The sequence below is a fragment of the Syngnathus floridae genome, chromosome 5, assembly GCF_059516105.1.
Source record: "Syngnathus floridae isolate MCC-2025c chromosome 5, RoL_Sflo_1.0, whole genome shotgun sequence".
NCBI classification, from domain to species: Eukaryota; Metazoa; Chordata; class Actinopteri; order Syngnathiformes; family Syngnathidae; genus Syngnathus; species Syngnathus floridae.
The window spans coordinates 9,660,598-9,679,711 of record NC_142417.1 but is presented as its reverse complement, the minus strand read 5'-3'; the positions used below and the strand labels follow the sequence as shown (position 1 = coordinate 9,679,711).

At 39.2% G+C, this 19,114-nt stretch overlaps 1 protein-coding gene across 2 annotated transcripts; it reads right to left on the bottom strand.

Moving 5' to 3' along the window:
- Positions 1–6,660: 6,660 nt before the first annotated feature.
- On the bottom strand, positions 6,661–13,614 carry adrb3a (adrenoceptor beta 3a). Of its 2 annotated transcripts, XM_088376761.1 has the most exons (3): positions 13,260–13,611; positions 11,872–13,184; positions 6,661–7,747 (listed from the first exon to the last, which is right to left on the bottom strand). In XM_088376761.1, exons 2-3 carry the CDS (start codon positions 13,164–13,166, stop codon positions 7,720–7,722), a joined length of 1,323 nt encoding a protein of 440 aa, XP_088232887.1. In that variant the 5' UTR covers positions 13,167–13,184; positions 13,260–13,611; the 3' UTR covers positions 6,661–7,719. The 2 variants fall into 2 exon arrangements, with proteins under 2 accessions (XP_088232887.1, XP_088232888.1); XM_088376762.1 differs by having other exon boundaries at positions 11,872–13,614.
- Positions 13,615–19,114: the final 5,500 nt, after the last annotated feature.

Below are 19,114 nucleotides of genomic sequence, written 5' to 3'. Positions count from 1 at the left end.
CTAAATTATATTTCGGTATTATTTTCTCAGCCCGCCTTTCATCCCGGAATAGAAAAAGACCCGGAGCATATAAGAGCCACTATCATCCTAAAATTGAATCGGCAACCACAAATCATAATACAAATCGAGTCGATGTTAATACGAATCGTTATACGCTCATTGGTCATCCTGCTCAGGTTTGCAAGTGGGCCTATTCCAGTGGACGTTGGGCGAGAGGCAGGTTACACCCTGGACTGATTGCCAGAGCATAGCGACAAACGTTCATGAAAGCTCTACATGGGAAGGCCACTAGACAAACTTCAAACACATGACATGAGATGTATTCAAGGTGGACTAAATGGGGGAAAAAATAGAATACACAAACAATTTACAAAGTTGAATGTTGGCATAATACTGAAATGTCCTCTTAATCCTGACGAAAATTACTAAAATGTTCCTTTTATGCAAGGAATTTGAAATTAAATGCACTTTACATTGCTCCATCACACACCCATTATTCACAAGCTGAATTTACAGTAAATCTGCCACCTGTTCTTAGAAGCGACCATCCAGCAAAATGAAGTCATTTACTGCTCAATTTCGGTGATCTCTTGATATTTCCATTTTGTAAACAAATGATAATGTACAGTATGATTAATTTCAAAAGTAATTTGTAAAGAAATGATAATGTACATACAGTATGTTCAATTTGAATAGTATTCAACCTCAAGAAATAATTTTTCCATTCAAGGAAGTGTCCCCCCCACCAATAAAACAGTAAAAGCTCACAGGTAACAATAATTACAGATCTATTTCATTATTTAAAATATAATTTTGATTAAAGAGCTTCTGCATAATAATAACATTGAATATACATAATAAATCTGATATAGTTTTATGTCTAACTGATATTATCTTGTTATTTAAATTAATTGACAACCACATTATATTATTATTATTATTATCACTATACTTATTTGCACTTTATTGCATTACTTACTAAAAACCTTTTTGTAGGATAGATAGTTTCTACGATTTTTATAGAAAACATACTCAACGCGTCGACACTTAATGCCCAAATCGTTATCAAGCCCGTTCCTACCTTGTGTTGGTGGCCGTGCACGGAGCATTAAGGTCCCCGTTTATAAGAGGCAGAGGATCGGCGGTGGTGCGGATGGAGATCGAGCGTGCAGCGTGCATGCGCGCGAGCGCGCGCGCCTCTCGCACGCTTCAGAGTGATCGATGCAACCTCGTGTTCACTGAGCCCAGGCATACTCTGTCCTCTTGAAATTGCATTTACCGCTTTTCGTTTATGTCCGAATAGTGATCTTCTTATATGACGTCATGTTTATGTTATTACAGCAGTTAGGATTGGGCTTAAAGAGCAAATCTATCATGTAATGAGGAAAAATGATATTTTTTTGATACTTTAATACTTGAAATGATGCTTTTTATGTTGAAAATGTGTGAAAATTCATTTTTGATATATACATGTTCCCATTGTATTCAGTTCAGTTCAGACAAATTATGTTCAAAATTATAAAACACAAAACAAAAACAGCATAATATGGAAAGCCATCTCACGTTTTATTAAGAGATCCTAAAATAACATTGTGTATTTTTTGTCTTGACAAATTCCTGCATGAAGAAAGAAACAGAAAGAAATAAAAAAGTGCAATATGAGGCACATCATTTTCCTTTGAATATGGAGAATGAATTACAAAATGTCCTTGTCCACATCAGTGAAAAAGAAAAAAGCAATGCAATCACTGTCAGACACTGTTGGAAGGCTTGTATTCAAATTTATGTTATTAATCCATAATTCTGTGACGCTTTTATTTAGAAACGATGCTGATGTTTTTAAAACCTTCAGATTTATGCTCTTGCACTTGCTAATTGAGTTAGCACGATGTGTTATTAGTTTAGCTGTTGAAGTAATGTTGGTATCTAGTTAATTTGTGAACGTAAAAATTCATATAAACTGTGAATGTAAGCTGTTTTTATTATATTTTTAACATGATGTGAAGTGAAATAATATCACCTTGCTTGACCAGAGTTTGGGTGATGGCCTAGACAGCGCAGCACCTGTTGTCATAGCAATAAAAAAGAGATTTCATATTCAGCGGCAAGCACTGTTGTTTTGAAACTGGGTGTATAAATGTGTACTAATGTCAGGAAATGGATTGATTTGAACTAGCTAAATCACTTTGAGTTGCATTTTATTCTACAAAAAGTGCAGTGTAGTTCATTTGGTTCATTTATTATGAATGAATATTTCGAATATTTCCAGTGATTTTGCAATTGCTGTACTGACAGTTCCTTTAAATTATTTCCTTGGTTTGAGAACCCTTTGACCCATGTTGCCAAGGAAACACCCTCATGAGTGTGGCAAATTAATGCCAAATTGTCTCGTTTGGGTTTTGCTTGAACGATTATGTCCAACATTTGACATGAAGAATGTACGTAATGCTGTCACCTGACTCGGCTGCACCTGATCAACAGCTAGAACGTTATTTTTTCCTGGCAAGCTTTCTAATGGATACACAAACGATTTTTTTTCCAAATACACAATATAGCATCATCTAGATTATTTGTGGCATTGGAAGAGAAACTTCCAATGGCACAAAGAACAGCACAAAGAAGCAAGAAACAGTGAAACAGAATGAAGTGAGTGCTTGTCATACAAACAGCTAATGTTAAGGTCACATTTCGTACACCTGCCCAGATGGTCACCCTGCTGCTTGAATGAATGTTGGACGTGGCTCTCCTGTTTGAGGAGTAATCATTCATTTTAGTCAAACACGTTTGCACAAGCAACTGAGGGTTGTCTGATAAGGATGAGACGGGAAGTGATGTCCGAAGGTTTTGTGAGCCTTGTGGACAAAATGTTTCACTCCAAAAGCAGCCCGGGCTTTGCTGACGTTAGAGGGCTCGTTGACAATCGATCCAGTCTGGTCTGGGGAATCCTGATATTATCCTCACAGCGGGAAGCGTGTTGGCATCGTGTCTCTGTCATGGTCATTTTCATTTGAAGTTAAGTCGGGTTGCTGTCCTGCTGACATGCAACTGCTTGGAGTCACGTCGGCACAGATCTGGTAAAAGTAGACTACTGACCAACTCCTTTATTTTATTATAAGTATTGACGCAAAAGGACTTTTTAAATTCATATTCCCACTTCACGGTCATGGAGTGATTCCTTGTCTTTTTGAATGGGAAGCGCACCTTGTTTGTCTGGTTTGTCTTTTTCATCACAAACAAAGAAAAAACAGCTTAGTGTATCTGAACAGACAGACTGTAATATGAGCAAGGATCAACTACACAATGTACAGCATTGTTTATGGTCCAAAACGTTACAGACCCCAGCGTCTAATGGCTCCAGTTTTGAATGACTGTGGATGCTGATTGTGCTCGGTGATACCCAAAGGTCACAGAAATGAAAAGAAATGACCTACTGCTTCCATTAAATGTCCATTTGCAACCGCTCTATCACAAATAACGGAAAACATGGTGGAAGCTTCGAATTGAAAGAATATTGAAGTTAGTGGATAAAAGCATTGTATATGGGTGGGAGGGGCTGTGCTATATGCATTTACTGCAATTGATTCAAGATTCAAGAGTTTTTTATTCGCCATGTTTGAGCGTGCCAAACAAGGAATTTGACTTCGGTAAATCACAGCCTCTGTTCAACATTTAGGTGACTAACAACAACACTCAGGACATGTGAAGAACGAAAGATATTCTCAAACATCCCCTGATCTTAAACTTCCAAGAGGGCAAGGAAAAACTCAAAACTCCAGCTAGGGGAAATGAGAAACCTTGAGAAAAGACCACAGATGGGAGGGTCCCTCTTCTAGGAGACCAGGCTGCAATGGATGCAGAGAGGACACATAGTACAAACAGTGTAGACAAAAAAGGTGTGGAAAGCAGGATGTTATTGCACAGTAATGACTCTGAGACTCTAAGAGTGGTGTGAGTTCATCAGAGCAACAGCCTGGGGGAAGAAGCTGTCTCTGTGTCTGCTGGTTTTAGTGTACAGAGCTCTATAACGGCGTCCGGAGGGGAGTAGTTCAAACAGGCTGCAACCTGGGTGCGGAGGGTCTGTTGAGATGTTACTTGCACGTTTCCTGGTCCTGGACAGGTACAAGTCTTGGATAGATGGGAGGTTGATTCCAATTATCTTTTCTGCAGTCCTTATTGTCCGTTGCAGTCTGTGCTTGTCTTGTTTGGAGGCTGATCCAAACCAGACAGTGATGGAGGTGCAGAGGACAGACTGGATGATGGCAGTGTAGAAGGTCTTCAGCAGCTCCCGCGGCAGGTTGAACTTCTTGAGCTGTCTCAGGAAGTACAGCCTCTGCTGGGCCTTCTTTTGAAGATCAACACCTGCTCTTCCTAGCCAACAAAATTATATGTTATTTTAATTTAATATATCAGCGGTCCTCAAACAATTTTTGCAGTGCCCCCTTTCGGAGATGAGATTATTTTGAGCAATTTGAAAATCACTAGACTATATATTGAAGTTTTCAAAAAATACAGTTGTTAAATCTCACCTTAGCAGCTAGTGAAAACAAGTTTTAATAGTGATATATGACGTTTTGACCAAAGATAAGTCTCACATGCCCAAAAAAACCCTCTCACGCTCTCAAAAAATCCTCGCTTTCCCAAACACCTCACACACAGATACTATATATGGAGCATTCACAAAGTTACTATACCAATAATAAAAAAATAAAAAATAGATTTATTTCTATAACTACAAGAGTTCAACGCAAACATGGTGAAGCAGCATTTAGCTGTTATGCTAAAGTTACCAACAAATGGGGAGAGTTCTCTAAAATAACGGTCTCATGATATTTTATATGTTATGTAAAATATGAATGGGTTTCGAGGCAATTGCAAGAAAATTTGCTGAACGGAGAGGCAGCAGACCTGATTGACTGATTTAACAGCTGAAGCAAGCAGCACAACAATGGATTCAACATAAAGCCTTTCCAAAAAAAAAAAAAAAAAAAAGGCCCAATCACTGACCTGCTGCATGGACGGAAGCTGTGCCATTGTCCATTTTGCAGCTTTTGAGTGATTGCGCCTTCGTTCAGACAACCACTGGAGAACACGGACAGATTATTTCACGTAGACATTATTTAACCTGCTGCTCTGAAGTAGGATAGAAAAAGAAAAGAAAAGAAAAAAACTGAAGAAAAGTACTTGATTAGCCATGCAGAGTGACGACTCAGGCTTCAACACTTGTTCACAAATACTTGCAGATTGATGTGCATGGATTGTCCAGATGATGGCAGTGCTGTTTAGTGTCATATTCCTACGTACAGAATTGAAGTTGGCCTCTATGGCCCAATACTTCTGCAGAAATTGATTTGTTCCTAATTGTTGCTTGCTCAATTCTCCCAACGGCACTCAATTTAATTTTGGCCGACCTCCCCAAAATGCTCTAGAAAGGGAAAAGCTGTGGCACACATTAATTTTTCATTTGTAACCAAAATGTTGGCATACCAAAAGCAGGTCACATATTTTAAAACTCAAGTTAACATATGATCGTGCAAAAAATGTTGCCATCTGGAGGGAAAAACACAGAAAAACACTAACCCTAACCCTAACCCTAATCTTAATGAAAGCCTTTCACAAAATATTATGGAACTCCTCATGTAGAGGCCGTGCAGGTGATCACCACTGCACAACCTAATTACAATTAAGTAATAAGCATGTTGCTGAATGAATATCGTAGTGAAAGCATAAATCAAAATCTTTGTACAAGCAGAATATTGATTATGGCTCTTTGGGTATCATGATATGAGGCAATCATGATATGGCTGGTCGGTCTATGTGGAAATGTAGTGAGTCCTTCCTAAAGTTGTGCATGATCAAATTACTTGCTAGTAAAATTAGAATAAGCAAAGCAATAACTGCAAAATAAAAGCAAAAGACTACCAACAATAAATTGCACACCAAAACGAAATGGAACTGGGATCAGTATTGTTATATATATATATAATAACTACTGTGAAAAACAAAGCCTAAGATATCAGCAAAGTCCTGTATAAGGAAGACAACGAAGACACAGTCAAGCTATATAGTTCCATACATATATACATTCATAATACTTATAAGTACGAATGTCTTATTTTATTGGTATGATAAGCGCTTGCAAATATTTTCTACCCACATTCTACTTTCTGTATTATTTTCTCGTTACCCATCTATGAAATGAAATGATTTTTTTGCGCAACCTTGCTTTCCAGTAGAGATGGAGATGGAATGCTTACTTTTACTGCCACCTAGTGCACAATATAGCTTGATTACTTACACACATACACACACACACACACACACACACACACACACACACACACACACACACACACGCACACACACACGATACAAATTACAAGACATGCAAAAACTGATTTGTTTTCAGTAGTGTACCGCAAGCAAGATTTTACTTACCTTGTATGACTACAGTACATGAGAAGAGTATATTAAAAGAAGTGCCAGTGCGTAACATTTTGAAGAATCCACAGAAATTACCAGAAATGGACACTTTGAATCAAAATGGAAGACTTCCTGTGTCTTTTCGGTTATGTTATCTTGGGATTTGTTTCTTTCTCATGACAGACAGGAGATGGCCTGTGGGAGATGTGGTGGGTCAGCAGGGAGTACACATGCAACAAATACTTTGCATTTCTATTTTTATTTCTCAGTGCAATACAACTATGGCGCTATCTCACACATAACGCACACAAAGGAGTCAGGGGACAAAAGTAATTGATGAGGTGGATGAATTTTTGCTGTATCTTATCAGATCACTCAATGAACCTGGCGAGCAAGCAGACCGGCGGTGTAGACTACTAGCTTTGTGAGACGTTGCTCTAAAAGGCACAAAAAAAAAAAAAAAGGTGGGTATTCTAGCCTGGGATTTTTTTTAATGATTAAACTGTGGCAGGACAAAATGAATCTGCCATGTATGTCATTTGTGGGGTTCTTTCATGGCATGATTATAATATTACCGCGTACACTGGATTGGCCAATACAGTGCATAACATGCTGCATGTTGTTATGCATCTTGCTTGACACATCCATCAAAAATTGTCCTTAAAGTGGTTTTCCAAAAACAGTTTGTTAATAGCCGTAAATGGAATTGGCGACATTTTATGTGCAGCTTGTCATCTGTTACTGCAAATTGATGGAAAACTCCTGATAGTAATTAACTCGGTGTCCTGGCTTTTGTGGGCAGCAAATTCAAAAAGGATGATTTAGATTAGTATATTTCTTTTAAATTTGTTTATTCATAAGATTTAGATCCGATAACTAACTAATAAGTTCACAGTCTCACGATGAAAGCAGATACCCAAATTGATTTCACAGGACAGTCTTTTAGTATTTGTGACATTAATATTCCTAGACAAGGAATCCTAGGAAGCATATTTTTAAAGATAAATAGATAAATTATTATGTCATATTGTGCATTTTTTTTTTTTTTAATATAAATTACAACCACAAGCAGGAGCCTATCAGTTTGTATGTAAATTATTGCTTGGAAGTTCATCTTCAAATCCATTCAGTGTTAAGTTTCACGTTGATGTCGCTGCATGTGAATAGCTGTTGCAAATCAACATTTTCTCTTGAGCTTGTCCCGCCATCTTAGTGCTGGACCTCACTGTTCACTGGAGGCTCCTCATTGGCTTCTGGGAATCACAGTGATGGCTTCAGTAGTATGGCGCATGACAGTCTTCATCCTTCTTTTTCTTGCAATGTGAAGCTGTGGCAAACACACACACACACACAAACAAGCAGATGATGACCACACTGCCTGAAAACAATGTCACAGTAGTTTGATTTGCTTGCTATTTCTGATCCTTCAGCCCACAAACACTTGATTGAGGTTCCCTTGGATTTGTCTGGGGTATTGCTGAGGACCTTGCGCCACAGGAGACTAAGAATCCAATCTTGAGGGTTTAGTGTTGCAGTGATTTTTGCTGAAAACTGAGTGGATTCCCACTCAGAAGAATGAAGAATAAAAGGAATATATTCCTCTCAGTATTGTTATTTAGTTTGCTCTGGCTGCATGTCCTGCTGCTACGTGTGTTTAGATACGTTCTTTCAAGTTTTACAATTATTGTTAAGTTGGTGCTGTTTTCCTTTGCCCATCTATGGCATTGCGTGGTAGCATAAAGCTAACCATCTCGGATTTTTTTATTGCAACTCATCTTACATTTCTTTATAAATGAATTGGCTCATAGAATATTTGATTTCTGAAATATTGCGCAACAGTGGACATGTATACAGCCTTCACAACCCATAAAATAAAAAAATGTTAACCAATAATGAGACCTCCATTGTTTGTTTGCTTTCTAATATCCATTCAGCGAGGCGAAAACGTACATAATTGACAAATACTCTCTGTAACGTCTGCTAACAACCCAGACCAAACTTAGCTCAGAGTTTTGTACCTTAGTTGAGGTCTGGCTCTTCATCAATATTTACTACAAATTACACCACATTATTACTTTCTCATTGACACTTATATGGTTACAGAAAAATCACTTAAATATCTTAATATGTTACTTTTCAGCAAATACTTAAAGATGGTTTTCACAGAAAAAATAATAATAAAAGAAATAATCGTTGCATTTCAGAATAGCTAACTGCAAATTGGTAGGGATTCACTGTGTGCCGTTTATTTATGTTTGGTTTTGGTTTTTGCTCCACAAACTCTGCCAAGTGGTAGGTGACCAATCAACCAAAATCAAACAAAAACAAAAAAAAGATGTGAATCTTTTTTGGTTTTGCAATGCATGACATATATACTTGTTCTCAACCTGTGCGGTTTGTGACATTCCTACTGTTACTGATAGGAAGAAAGGTATGTCAAACTGTAGAGTACTCTGTGTTGTGTTGTGTTTGGTTTCGTTTTGTTTCATTTGGGGGCGGTCGCTTAAAATTGACCTCAGTTGAATGAGGTTGTGCAGCTTTTTGTCTTGAGTTAGTCGTACCTTGTATGGAATGTGCCTTGTGTTGTTGAGTTGGTCGTGCCTTGTATGGAATGTCAGTTGCAATCAAATACATAATTATCACAATTATTTTACCAGTCAAAATATGTTGTCTTTCTTGGGTAAAAAAAACACACAGTTGGTCTCAGTATACTGCCATTTCCCTTGCAATTTTCTCTCATGGAAATTCATCAGTTTTCCCCAACACGACATTGATGCTATCACGCCCACCGTACATGTCTGTACAGGAAAATTCGCACTCTTTCATACTGATAGGAAAAATACAAAATAAAAATAACTTGAGTTTCAAGTCCTTTTACAACTCGTTTTTGGGGTATGTGTGGTGCCACCGTACCAACAGCATTTATTTTTTATGAGTTTCTATAATTTTTTCTTTAGATTTCATAACAATGGATTTTAAATAACCATTTACAGTGTGATGGCGTAGCTCTTAAGTGTTCTGTTTTCATAGCGCTTGGATATAAATACTGGAGCATTTTGATCTTAGTCTGCAGCTAAAACACACTCGTTTAATCAATTCCCTATAACTCCAAAAAATCTATGAATTTTTGTATATTATATATGTATATATGCTTTTGGGAATATTTAGATTTTTTGTTTAATTACTTCATTGCTGACAGTATTCTAATTGTTATATTTAAGAATGTATTGGATAAGCCTTATCCTCTGTTTTAACTTGGAGTAACTAATGATCATGAAAAACAGATACAATCCCTGAAGTTGTCATCAGGATGGTGTATACGTGACAGACTGTGTGGGCCATTGGCAATGTTGATAAGGGCTGCCGTCATATGAAAGCGAGCATTTTTCTGAAAACAAAGTCGCCTAAGTCACCTTTATGTGAAATGTAGCCCTTTAGCCCTCAAGGGATCAGGCTTTATATTGACTTGTCAAGTCACAGCTGTGAATAGTTTGCTCTCGGTTTCTATCGCAGACACACAGCAGAGCCGTACGACTTTAAGAAACACGTATCTGAGTTGAACTCATCCAGAAAGCGCCCTTCAAATGACGTTTTTTTTTTTATATGCCCCTATGTCTCTTGTTTCATAGCAATATTGGTCTTGCCTGTAAAATACCACCAGTATTTATGATACATACAGTGGCATAAAAGAACAGAGTAAATATTTAGAAATCAAGTATTGTATTTCCATAAAACTGAGTTACATAAGCAAACACGGGTGGGGCAACCGAACACGTGTTACCATATAAAGGAGGAATGACTGAATATCTCTACGTTCTGGCTAACACATTCCAAATATCTGAACTAATCCGTGATAAGCACCTGTAAATTACATGGTCTGGAACAATTCATTTTCACCTCGGCTCTGAAATCACCAGGATTTTGAACAATGTGTATGATACCCACTAAAGGAAAGCGTTGTTACTATATAAATATTGTAAGCTATATAATTCAGCAGTTAGAACATTTAGAACTCACAGAGGCAAAAGCAGCATATAGATGCGTGTTTGAGGGTTAGACTCTAATAGCTCATGGCAGATTATTACGGATTTCTAATATGTTCAATTATTTAATATAACTCTTTCATACTCTTCTTATAAATGGTAAACGGCATCATATAATCATTGTCACCATGATCATGTATTAAAGTTCATAAAATATTTGGTCAATTCAAAGATATTTCTTAAGTTTAATTTTGATTCTATTGGCAAGTTCCCGGCACTTTTGTTGATTAAAAACTGTCCTGTAGTCTGTTAGTGACTGCTCTTACACATTAGCCAAATGTTACGCAGTTCCAAATTCTGAATAAACTGTGTGATAAACACCCTGTGCAGCTAATTGGACAGAGTGTTCTGTGCATATATGATAAAGATTTATCTGATGTGTCGGGTGTTGGGTATGGTCCTCGGAGGCCCTCACGACTGGCAGAGGTCCACGCTAATATTTGCTGATATGCACCACAAATCTCAATGTGTCAGCCATACTGGGATACGAAATCCACTCTCTGAATTCATATATCAAAATACTGACCACAAAATGCTGCATGAGCAGTATGACCATTTCCAATCAATTCAGGACATGAATTACTCACGTTGCAAAATAACTGATAATTTTGAAATTCAAGTTTTAAGTTCTAGTTGAATTTTGTAATCCTGAAACATCAAATGTTTTCTATGATTTGTATTTCCGTACTGTTTTGCTGATCGCACTGAAGAAAGCCTAATATGGAAATCAGCCTTCATAATATGCAATGCAGTGAGTCAAGTTTGATCTATTTTTTAAAATGGAATATTTCCAAATCCCAACTCAGACTGTAATTATCCCATTTTCTAATCAATGGCTTCTGCTTATTTTTTTATTTATTGATCATGGGTTAGGCTCCAGCACACCAGCGACCCTCATGAGGATAAAGCGGTTCAGATAATTGATGGATGGATAAATGCTTTATTAATCTAATGGTTTGTCCTTGAGTTTGCAAATAGAATAACTAAAAATAAAATTCATTATTAACAATAAATCTATTAATATATCAGATTTATTTTTTCTCTTTTTGTTGCGTTATAAAGTTTAGCAGATGAATGAATGCTTTTTAACCTGTTACAGGATATATTATCTGCAACAAAATGCGGTAAGTAATGTGATTTGTTTATTTTTGTTTAGCCTTGGCTTTGGTAGATTATTGATGAACTGTCACATGACAGCCCACTAATGCTGCACTTTGTTGAGGAGATCAAGAGTTAGATGAGGACATCAGACGTCTGTCCCTATAACGTTCATGTGGTAGGAGAATGTTTGCATGTAGAAACAGGCAATATGCAACAAAACAGCTACAGTCAGAAAAACATACCATTGAGTGTTGTTAAGACTCATAAAAACTGTTTGAAGGGAAGTGAAGATTAGAAAAACACTTACAATCTGACCTCCGGTTGTGATAAGTCACTGAACTGTGAGCTGCCATTGGACTGGAGAGGAACTGGGGAAGCCTCTTCGCTCTTGTTCCCTCGAGCACTGGCCAAGCTACCAGTTGGAGTTTTTTGGAAAGAACCCACCAGACCTGACTCAGCTCGCCATTGAAAGCAGGAGCAGCGAGTCTGCACTTCTTTGTAGAATGTATTGAGCCAGAGGGTGGACAGCCACGGACAGCTCAGGAGGTGCTTGAAGGCAGCGCGGAACTCCGGGCTGCGGCAGTAGATGATGGGATTGAGGCCAGAGTTGACATAACCAAGCCAGTTCAAAAGTCTGAAGATCCTCTCCGACGGAACGCTTCGATCAAAAGCGTTGATGATGTTGGCAACAAAAAACGGCAGCCAGCACACCGTAAACGTCCCCATGATGATACCCAAAGTTTTTAGGGCCTTGTGTTCTTTGACAAGCGACAACCGGGATGGTCTTCGCTTAACGCCCTTCCGCGCCATAGCGGTGTTGCCCGTAGCTTGGCTTATGCATAGCGTCTGGAGGGTTGGATTGTTCATATCAGAATCGACTTGCATGTGCATTGTCGGACACTCGTGCTTGAAACGCATTCGGCTTTTATCAATGAGCTGCACCTGCCGTCTTGCTATTAGAAAGACCTTTGCGTACACAAAGATCATTATAAAGAGTGGAATGTAAAAAGACATTGTGGAAGATACGATGGCATAAGCCCAGTTGGTGACAAAGTCACAGCAGGCGGGGTCATCGTAGCACATTCTGGCTTCATATTCATCGTCTGCACGCCAGTAGCCTTTCATAATTGGTACGAAAGAGATTAAGGCGGAAACGAGCCAAACCAAACAAACGATTACCCTGGCGCGCCACTTACTCAGTAAAACCTGGTGTCGGAGCGGCCTGGTAATCGCTATGTAACGGTCCACGGCTATCACGCAGAGAGTTTCTATGCTCGCTGTCACACATAAGACGTCCACCGAAGTCCAGAAATCACAAAAAGTTTCGTCAAGCTGCCAATTGCCCGTCAGCACAACGGTGGCCCCCAGAGGCACCACCAGAACCCCCATGATGAGGTCAGCACACGCCAGTGACATGATGAAGATGTTCGTTGTTGTCTGGAGCTGGGAAGTAGAAGCTATCGCGATGATGACCAGCAGGTTTCCTACGACAATGATAATGATGACAGCGACCAGTACGACGAGGATCCAGGATCCCGCGGCCGGGTGGTAGGGGGTTGTGTGGTTCCTCAAAGCAGCTGATGCACTCAGGTTGCCATCCATTCTTCACCAGTTCAGTCACTACATGTTTTGCACAGCAAGATTTTTCTTAAGTCATAAATATGATAACTGCTTGCAAAAAGCAGATGTTCTTACATTTCTCGCCTCTGGAGGATTGTTTGGCCGCATTCAAACTTCAGCCCGGATTTCCCATGCTTCCACAAACGAGGACCTCTCAATGGAGTCAACATGTTCTCAGCAAAAAATACATTTCCCTCAATGCCGAAACAAGTTCACTGAGTTAGTAATAGTCCAAAAAAAGTCAGTCTTGTACACTACAACATCAGAACAGCCATCACAGACAGCAGCACAATCCACAACTGCTACAGTTTGATCATGACGGAGAACAGCGGCACTGTGGCAAGAAGTGCATGAGTGCATCAGACTGAGAGCCCACCTTTTTCATCTGCTCTCTTTCGCTCCCTCCCTCGCTCTCTCCCTCTCAGCTGTCTATGATTGTATCGGCCGAGGGGAGGAGTTGAAGGGTGTGAGCGTTGTCCAGTGTGCAGAAACCAAACATGCATTAGTGGCTTCACTCAATCATGAAGATACATAGTGTTTACAGTAACAACACCTAAGCAGTGGTTTTACATGCACTGTATTTCTTGATTTCTCCTCATCTTGAATGAAGTGGACGTTGTTAAGTACATACAAGTATAACCTTTATATATATTATAATAAATGTCCTAAGCTGCAATTTTACTCGCATCTTTACTTGAAAGTAGCGTAAATATATAAAAGAAAGATGATAAGAGTCTTGGCATTGTCTAAATATTAAACTATTCCAATTGTATTTTTAAGAGGATTATTTTTTCTGTCTTCCTTCCTTTTTATCTTATCACAACTGAAGTGAATCGCATGAAATGCACAACTCGGTGATGGTCTGTTTACAAAGTTGCTAATGTTGTGTGTTAAACGCGGTAGCCACTCTACTTTTGTTAACCTATTAAGTGTATCTGTCACATGACAGTGTCAACAGTGTGACAGGATTTTCCATGGCCAGCCTCTGTTCACACTCTTGGATGGTAAATGAAACTGGAGTGAGTTAAGCTCTCTGGGGTTTTCCATGAACACATAAATAAAAATGTGTTGTGTGGTTCACTTCTATTAACACTATCTGCGGATGTACTGAAAGCTATACAAGAAGTGATAGTTCTATATTGTCCCTCCAGACCACCAGAGGCAGTCTTTATAAGCACGGAATAGGCCGTTAGCGCGAAAAGTTGTTTGACTGTATGAGGATTTCACCCAAAGCAACAGTATATTAATAACGTGAATTATTAATAACATATGTTTATTGGCAATTTGAGTGCTATTTCAGAAGAGCGAAATAGTTGCCCTTCGGTACCAAAGAAATAGCATTAAGTCCTGCTCTGGACATGTGTACACAATAAAATATCATGACAAAATTGATTTGTAATTAAAAATATTAGTATTTTTATTTATTGTGTACATATAGCACATGTTTGTATCTGGCCTAGACTGCCTGCCCAGACATTAAGGGTGAAATCAAGCAAGAAAATTTCTTATATGCCTATTTGTAAAAATAACGTGTTGCATAACAATGTAGGAAATTTACATAATATCCCCACACACAGAGTTTCTCTGATCATGACGACAATCCAGAGCCACTTTCAAGTGACTACACTGTCTGAAACATCAGCTCAGACTTTTTGGAAATATTCTTATGAAAACAACTGGACCCGGGGAATTCTTTAAGCCAGACTTACTTTTCTAAATCTGGGTTGATTGAAGACAAATACAGCAAGCTATGCTCAAGTGTAGGAGGTAGTGAAAGCAGCACCAGCAGAAGAATATGACAAGAAACGCTTACTGTAGTATTTTGCTGGAATCGTCACAACCGTGAAGGGTATGCTGCACGCTGCTACGGCTCTGAAATGAATACAAGACTGTCTTAGATCTCCGGAGGCGGAGGGACCAGACAAAACTGAAAACACATTTCCTTTGTTGAGCTGAGCACAGATGACTCGAGGCTCAAAGTGTTTACGTTGAACAAACATGCGACACCCATCTGTGTGGATGGATACCTGATATTCCTTCCATTACAAGCATTCCTTCCATTTGCATGGTATCTGTTCATTCAGAAACAACACATTTCATTCATTCATTCTCTTCCGCTTATCCGGGGTCAAGTCGTGGGGGCAGCAGTTTACTCAAGAAACTCAAACTTCCCTCTCCCTAGCCACTTTGTCCTGCTCAGTTCCCGAGGCATTCCCAGGATATCCGGGATACATAGTCTTTCCAGCATGTTCTGGGTTGGTCTCCGGGCCTCCTTCTAGTGGGACATACCCAGAACGCCTCACCAGGGAAGTGTCTGGGGGGCATCCTAATAAGCTAGCCAATCAACCTCGTGTGGCTCTTCTCAACAAGGAGGAGCAGTGGTTTGACTCCGAGTCCCTCTTGGATTATGGAACGTCTTACTTTATCTACACTGTGGGGGAAACTCATCAAACTTTCGTAGTGGAGGGATTTACGTGTCCCAGTGATCCTAGAAGCTAAGCTGTCTGAGGCGTTATGCACTTGGCCGGGTCATCCATGGCAAACAGATCCTAGGTGAGGAACCAGACAAACCACAACTCAAAATACCTCTTACGATAAGTACGTTTAATAGATGTTTTTTCCTTGCCCGTCACCAGGGCCCCCTTCTGGAGCCAGGCCTGGAAGGTGGGGCTCGTTGGCAAGAACCTGGCAGCCAGACCTGCACCCATGGGGACAACTTGGGTCCCCCTTCCCAGGGGATCACCACCTGCGGGAAGGGCCAAATTGGTCAGTGCGATGTTAGCTGGGCAGGCGGGGAAACACTGACATCCAATTCCTAGCTAGCGCTAGGCACATGGAATGTCATACAATTCATTAAAACATATTTCTTCTATTATCGGCAATCTTGAGTCTCCACGAATCTTAGAGATTATAGACAAGACTAATAGAGTGATGGATGGATGTATACTGTTGGGTAGTCTGTACAGTGTTGAATATAATCTGTGATCATTGAACAGTTCTCTCATTCTCTAAAATCTCAAATATTATCTTCTGTACTTAGGAGACCAAAAAACATCCTGAGTGCAGAAAAAAAAGGAAATTCATTGCAGTCCTTTTGTCTCTTAGCTGTAAAGGAAAACCCAGAGATGGCTATCAATCCGGTGAACTGGAGAAGAACATTCGGGCAAATGCCTTCCATGAGTCTTGAGATATTCATCTTGAGGGAGTGCGAAGCTGCTATTGTCACTCAGCATCTCCTTCTTTGGTTCTTAGCACTTTGGATGGTTCTTTGTGTTTCCCCACAACGGATTTAACAAATAACTGTTTTCATTTATGGTTTGACATCTTCTGTGTGGGCACATAGCTGAGAAGCAACATGTACCTGCAGATATCATTGACATCAGCAAAAGATCAATACCATTCAGAGGATCCACCAATTAGTCACAGCAGTAGATAATAGGAGGTTGTCCGGGTTCCGTTATTTTACCATAGACCTTCACCATCTTACTGAGACACATTGGTCACTTGTGGGCTTTTAACTTTGAAGGCATTGCATGACAGTGCTACCTCGGGAGTCAAATGTCCTCATAGCTCCTTGTGTTGTCAAATAATGGAAAATGTCTTGGGTGGTTGAAACCTTAAAAGGAATACAGTGGTGTGAACGGCTTTGATGCGAGTAACTGCAGAAGCATTGACAGCCCTGGGAATGTTCTCTTTTCATGGAAACCTGAAAGACGATCTATTGTAATCATCTGCCATTCAAAAAAACCTCCAGACATTTATCATCTGTGGTGAAACAGCAGATCAGTATAATATCGCCTGATCTGTGTCAGCCATCTGGATTTTACAAGCTTGTTTTTCAATCCCCTGTATAATTCATCTCTTCTTTGCCAAAGATCCCATGGTAGTGCCTCGCGTTCATTCCATCATCCCCTGATAGCAATAAAACTTGGGGGAGTTAACGTAATGTTTATTAATTGCGTCGATTCTTTTTTATTGTATCTTTGGATCTTCAACGTCCTCAGGGGTTCAAAGTCACATTAAATTCACAATTTTTTACATTGAACATTTGGTTGGGATTTTTCAGAGCACACCCTTGTTTCTGTACATTAGATGTTTACAAATTCCTTCTGTGAGTGTTTGGAGATCTCAGAAGACAGGAAACAGCCCATTAAAGACTGGAAGTTGGTCAAGACCGGAAGCAGGAGGAAGGCACTGCTAGATCACTCCGGGAGCTCCAATAAAGGCTCTTGTCTTGTTGTCCTTGAAAACTACGAAAACTATTTACACGAGTGATTGGCTCTACAATTTATTAATTTTGATTTTCGTGCTGAGGCAAGTGTCGTTTCCCGTATGTGGGAATTTGGCAGACCTGCTGCTGCCCCATGCTAGGGACTCTTGTGGACCAAAGACGTTTTTTTACACACCACTGGTGTACCTGACAATTTGGTGACAGAAAGTAAACTAGACCTTAGACCAGTTCGGATCAGGGGAAGGGAACTACACGTAATTATCGAGGCGGAAGGCGGTCTACAAGTACCCACTTGATTGCCAGGCCAATTTGACATCATCAACTGGTGGAGCGCTACAGTTCCTTATTAATGCAGAGCTGGAATTTTCCTATTTTATCAATTTTGTCAGGAACATTGGATTTATAGTCTTATTAAGTTCACATTTAGAACATTAGCTTTAGGGCTATTAAGAAAGGAAGGGTATGAATGATTTGCTGAACACCACATCAATTTCTTGTCTCATATTCAAAAGACGTTCATTCGCCAAATGAGAGAAACTTTCACTCAAAATTCGAGCGGGGGCATGAATATTACATTGTTAGAAATCTTGTACTTTATCACCTTATCATTTGCGTACTTTTTTTTCATCTGAATGGAAACATATGCTGGGGTTTCCTGGGGTCTTTTCTGAGGGATATGCACAGAACACATAAATCACCAATAAATCTCCCATCATAGACTCTCAGGAGAACATTGTCAAGTTATTTTGGAGGCTGTTCTAGATATTTTATTTGGGAAACCCAGGGGCCTTTTATGTCTCAGGCTAAATGGGAAGAAAATGATGGAAGTTGCTTTAGGGTTGCTTTAAGCCATAATTATTTTTGTCTTGTTCTTTGCTTTGAATGGATTCTTGAGGCCTTTTTAACGCATGCTTTTCCATACAAACTGTCTGACATATTCAATCCACCCGTTTTCTCGACGGTTTGTTCTTATTCGGGTCTGTTGCATGCATCTGGAATAGCTATCTTTTTTATTACTTTGTGAAATGTTATTACTATTAAAATAGTATTTGTAATGGCACATACCTATGATTAAAATGAATTAGATATGGATTTTCTGGATACAATTTCTGTACAAATGAGAGAAATCCACATGCAATATACAGTATCTAATAATCCAATGTGGTTTTTAATGATCACCTCAACCTTGATCAGTGAAAAATAAAAAGCAAAGTCAGAAAAATTGCAGTAATGCAGTGGCTCATTATGATAGAGTTGCACATGCAGACTGGCCAAATCCTGAATGAGGAGTGGCATTGTCAATACCGATAAGGTAAAATTGACCCAATTTCTTTGGTCGCTCCAACTGTTAACCCAACAGCTTTGAGGGTGTAAAATTACATTCATACCTATTTTAAATTTGGAGTCATCAATTAACATAATGTTCATATTTTTAAAATTTGGGAAGAAGCCACAGTACCCACTATTATATTACTACACAGTGTGTTTCATTTTCCAGGAGTTCATCCAAGATATATTCCAAAAAGAAATATTAAAAACAAGAAATAATGAACACCAATATAATGAAAGTTCAGTGTATCATTCACATCAGATGAGCGTTAAAACGAAAATAAAATCTGACATGGCTTGTTTTCAGCTCAGCTTGTGACACTTTTATCTGTCGTCCTTCTGGCACAAAGGAGCAAGACAGAGCTTTGCT

What these genes read in the sequence shown, in the direction of transcription:
- adrb3a (XM_088376762.1), bottom strand. Translation starts at nt 13,166, where the DNA reads ATGGATGGCAACCTGAGTGCATCAGCTGCTTTGAGGAACCACACAACC. An exon ending in TCACAACCGGAGGTCAGATT is followed by an intron (nt 7,748 to 11,871) that starts GTAAGTGTTTTT and finishes TGTTTGCCACAG; the next exon opens with CTTCACATTGCAAGAAAAAG.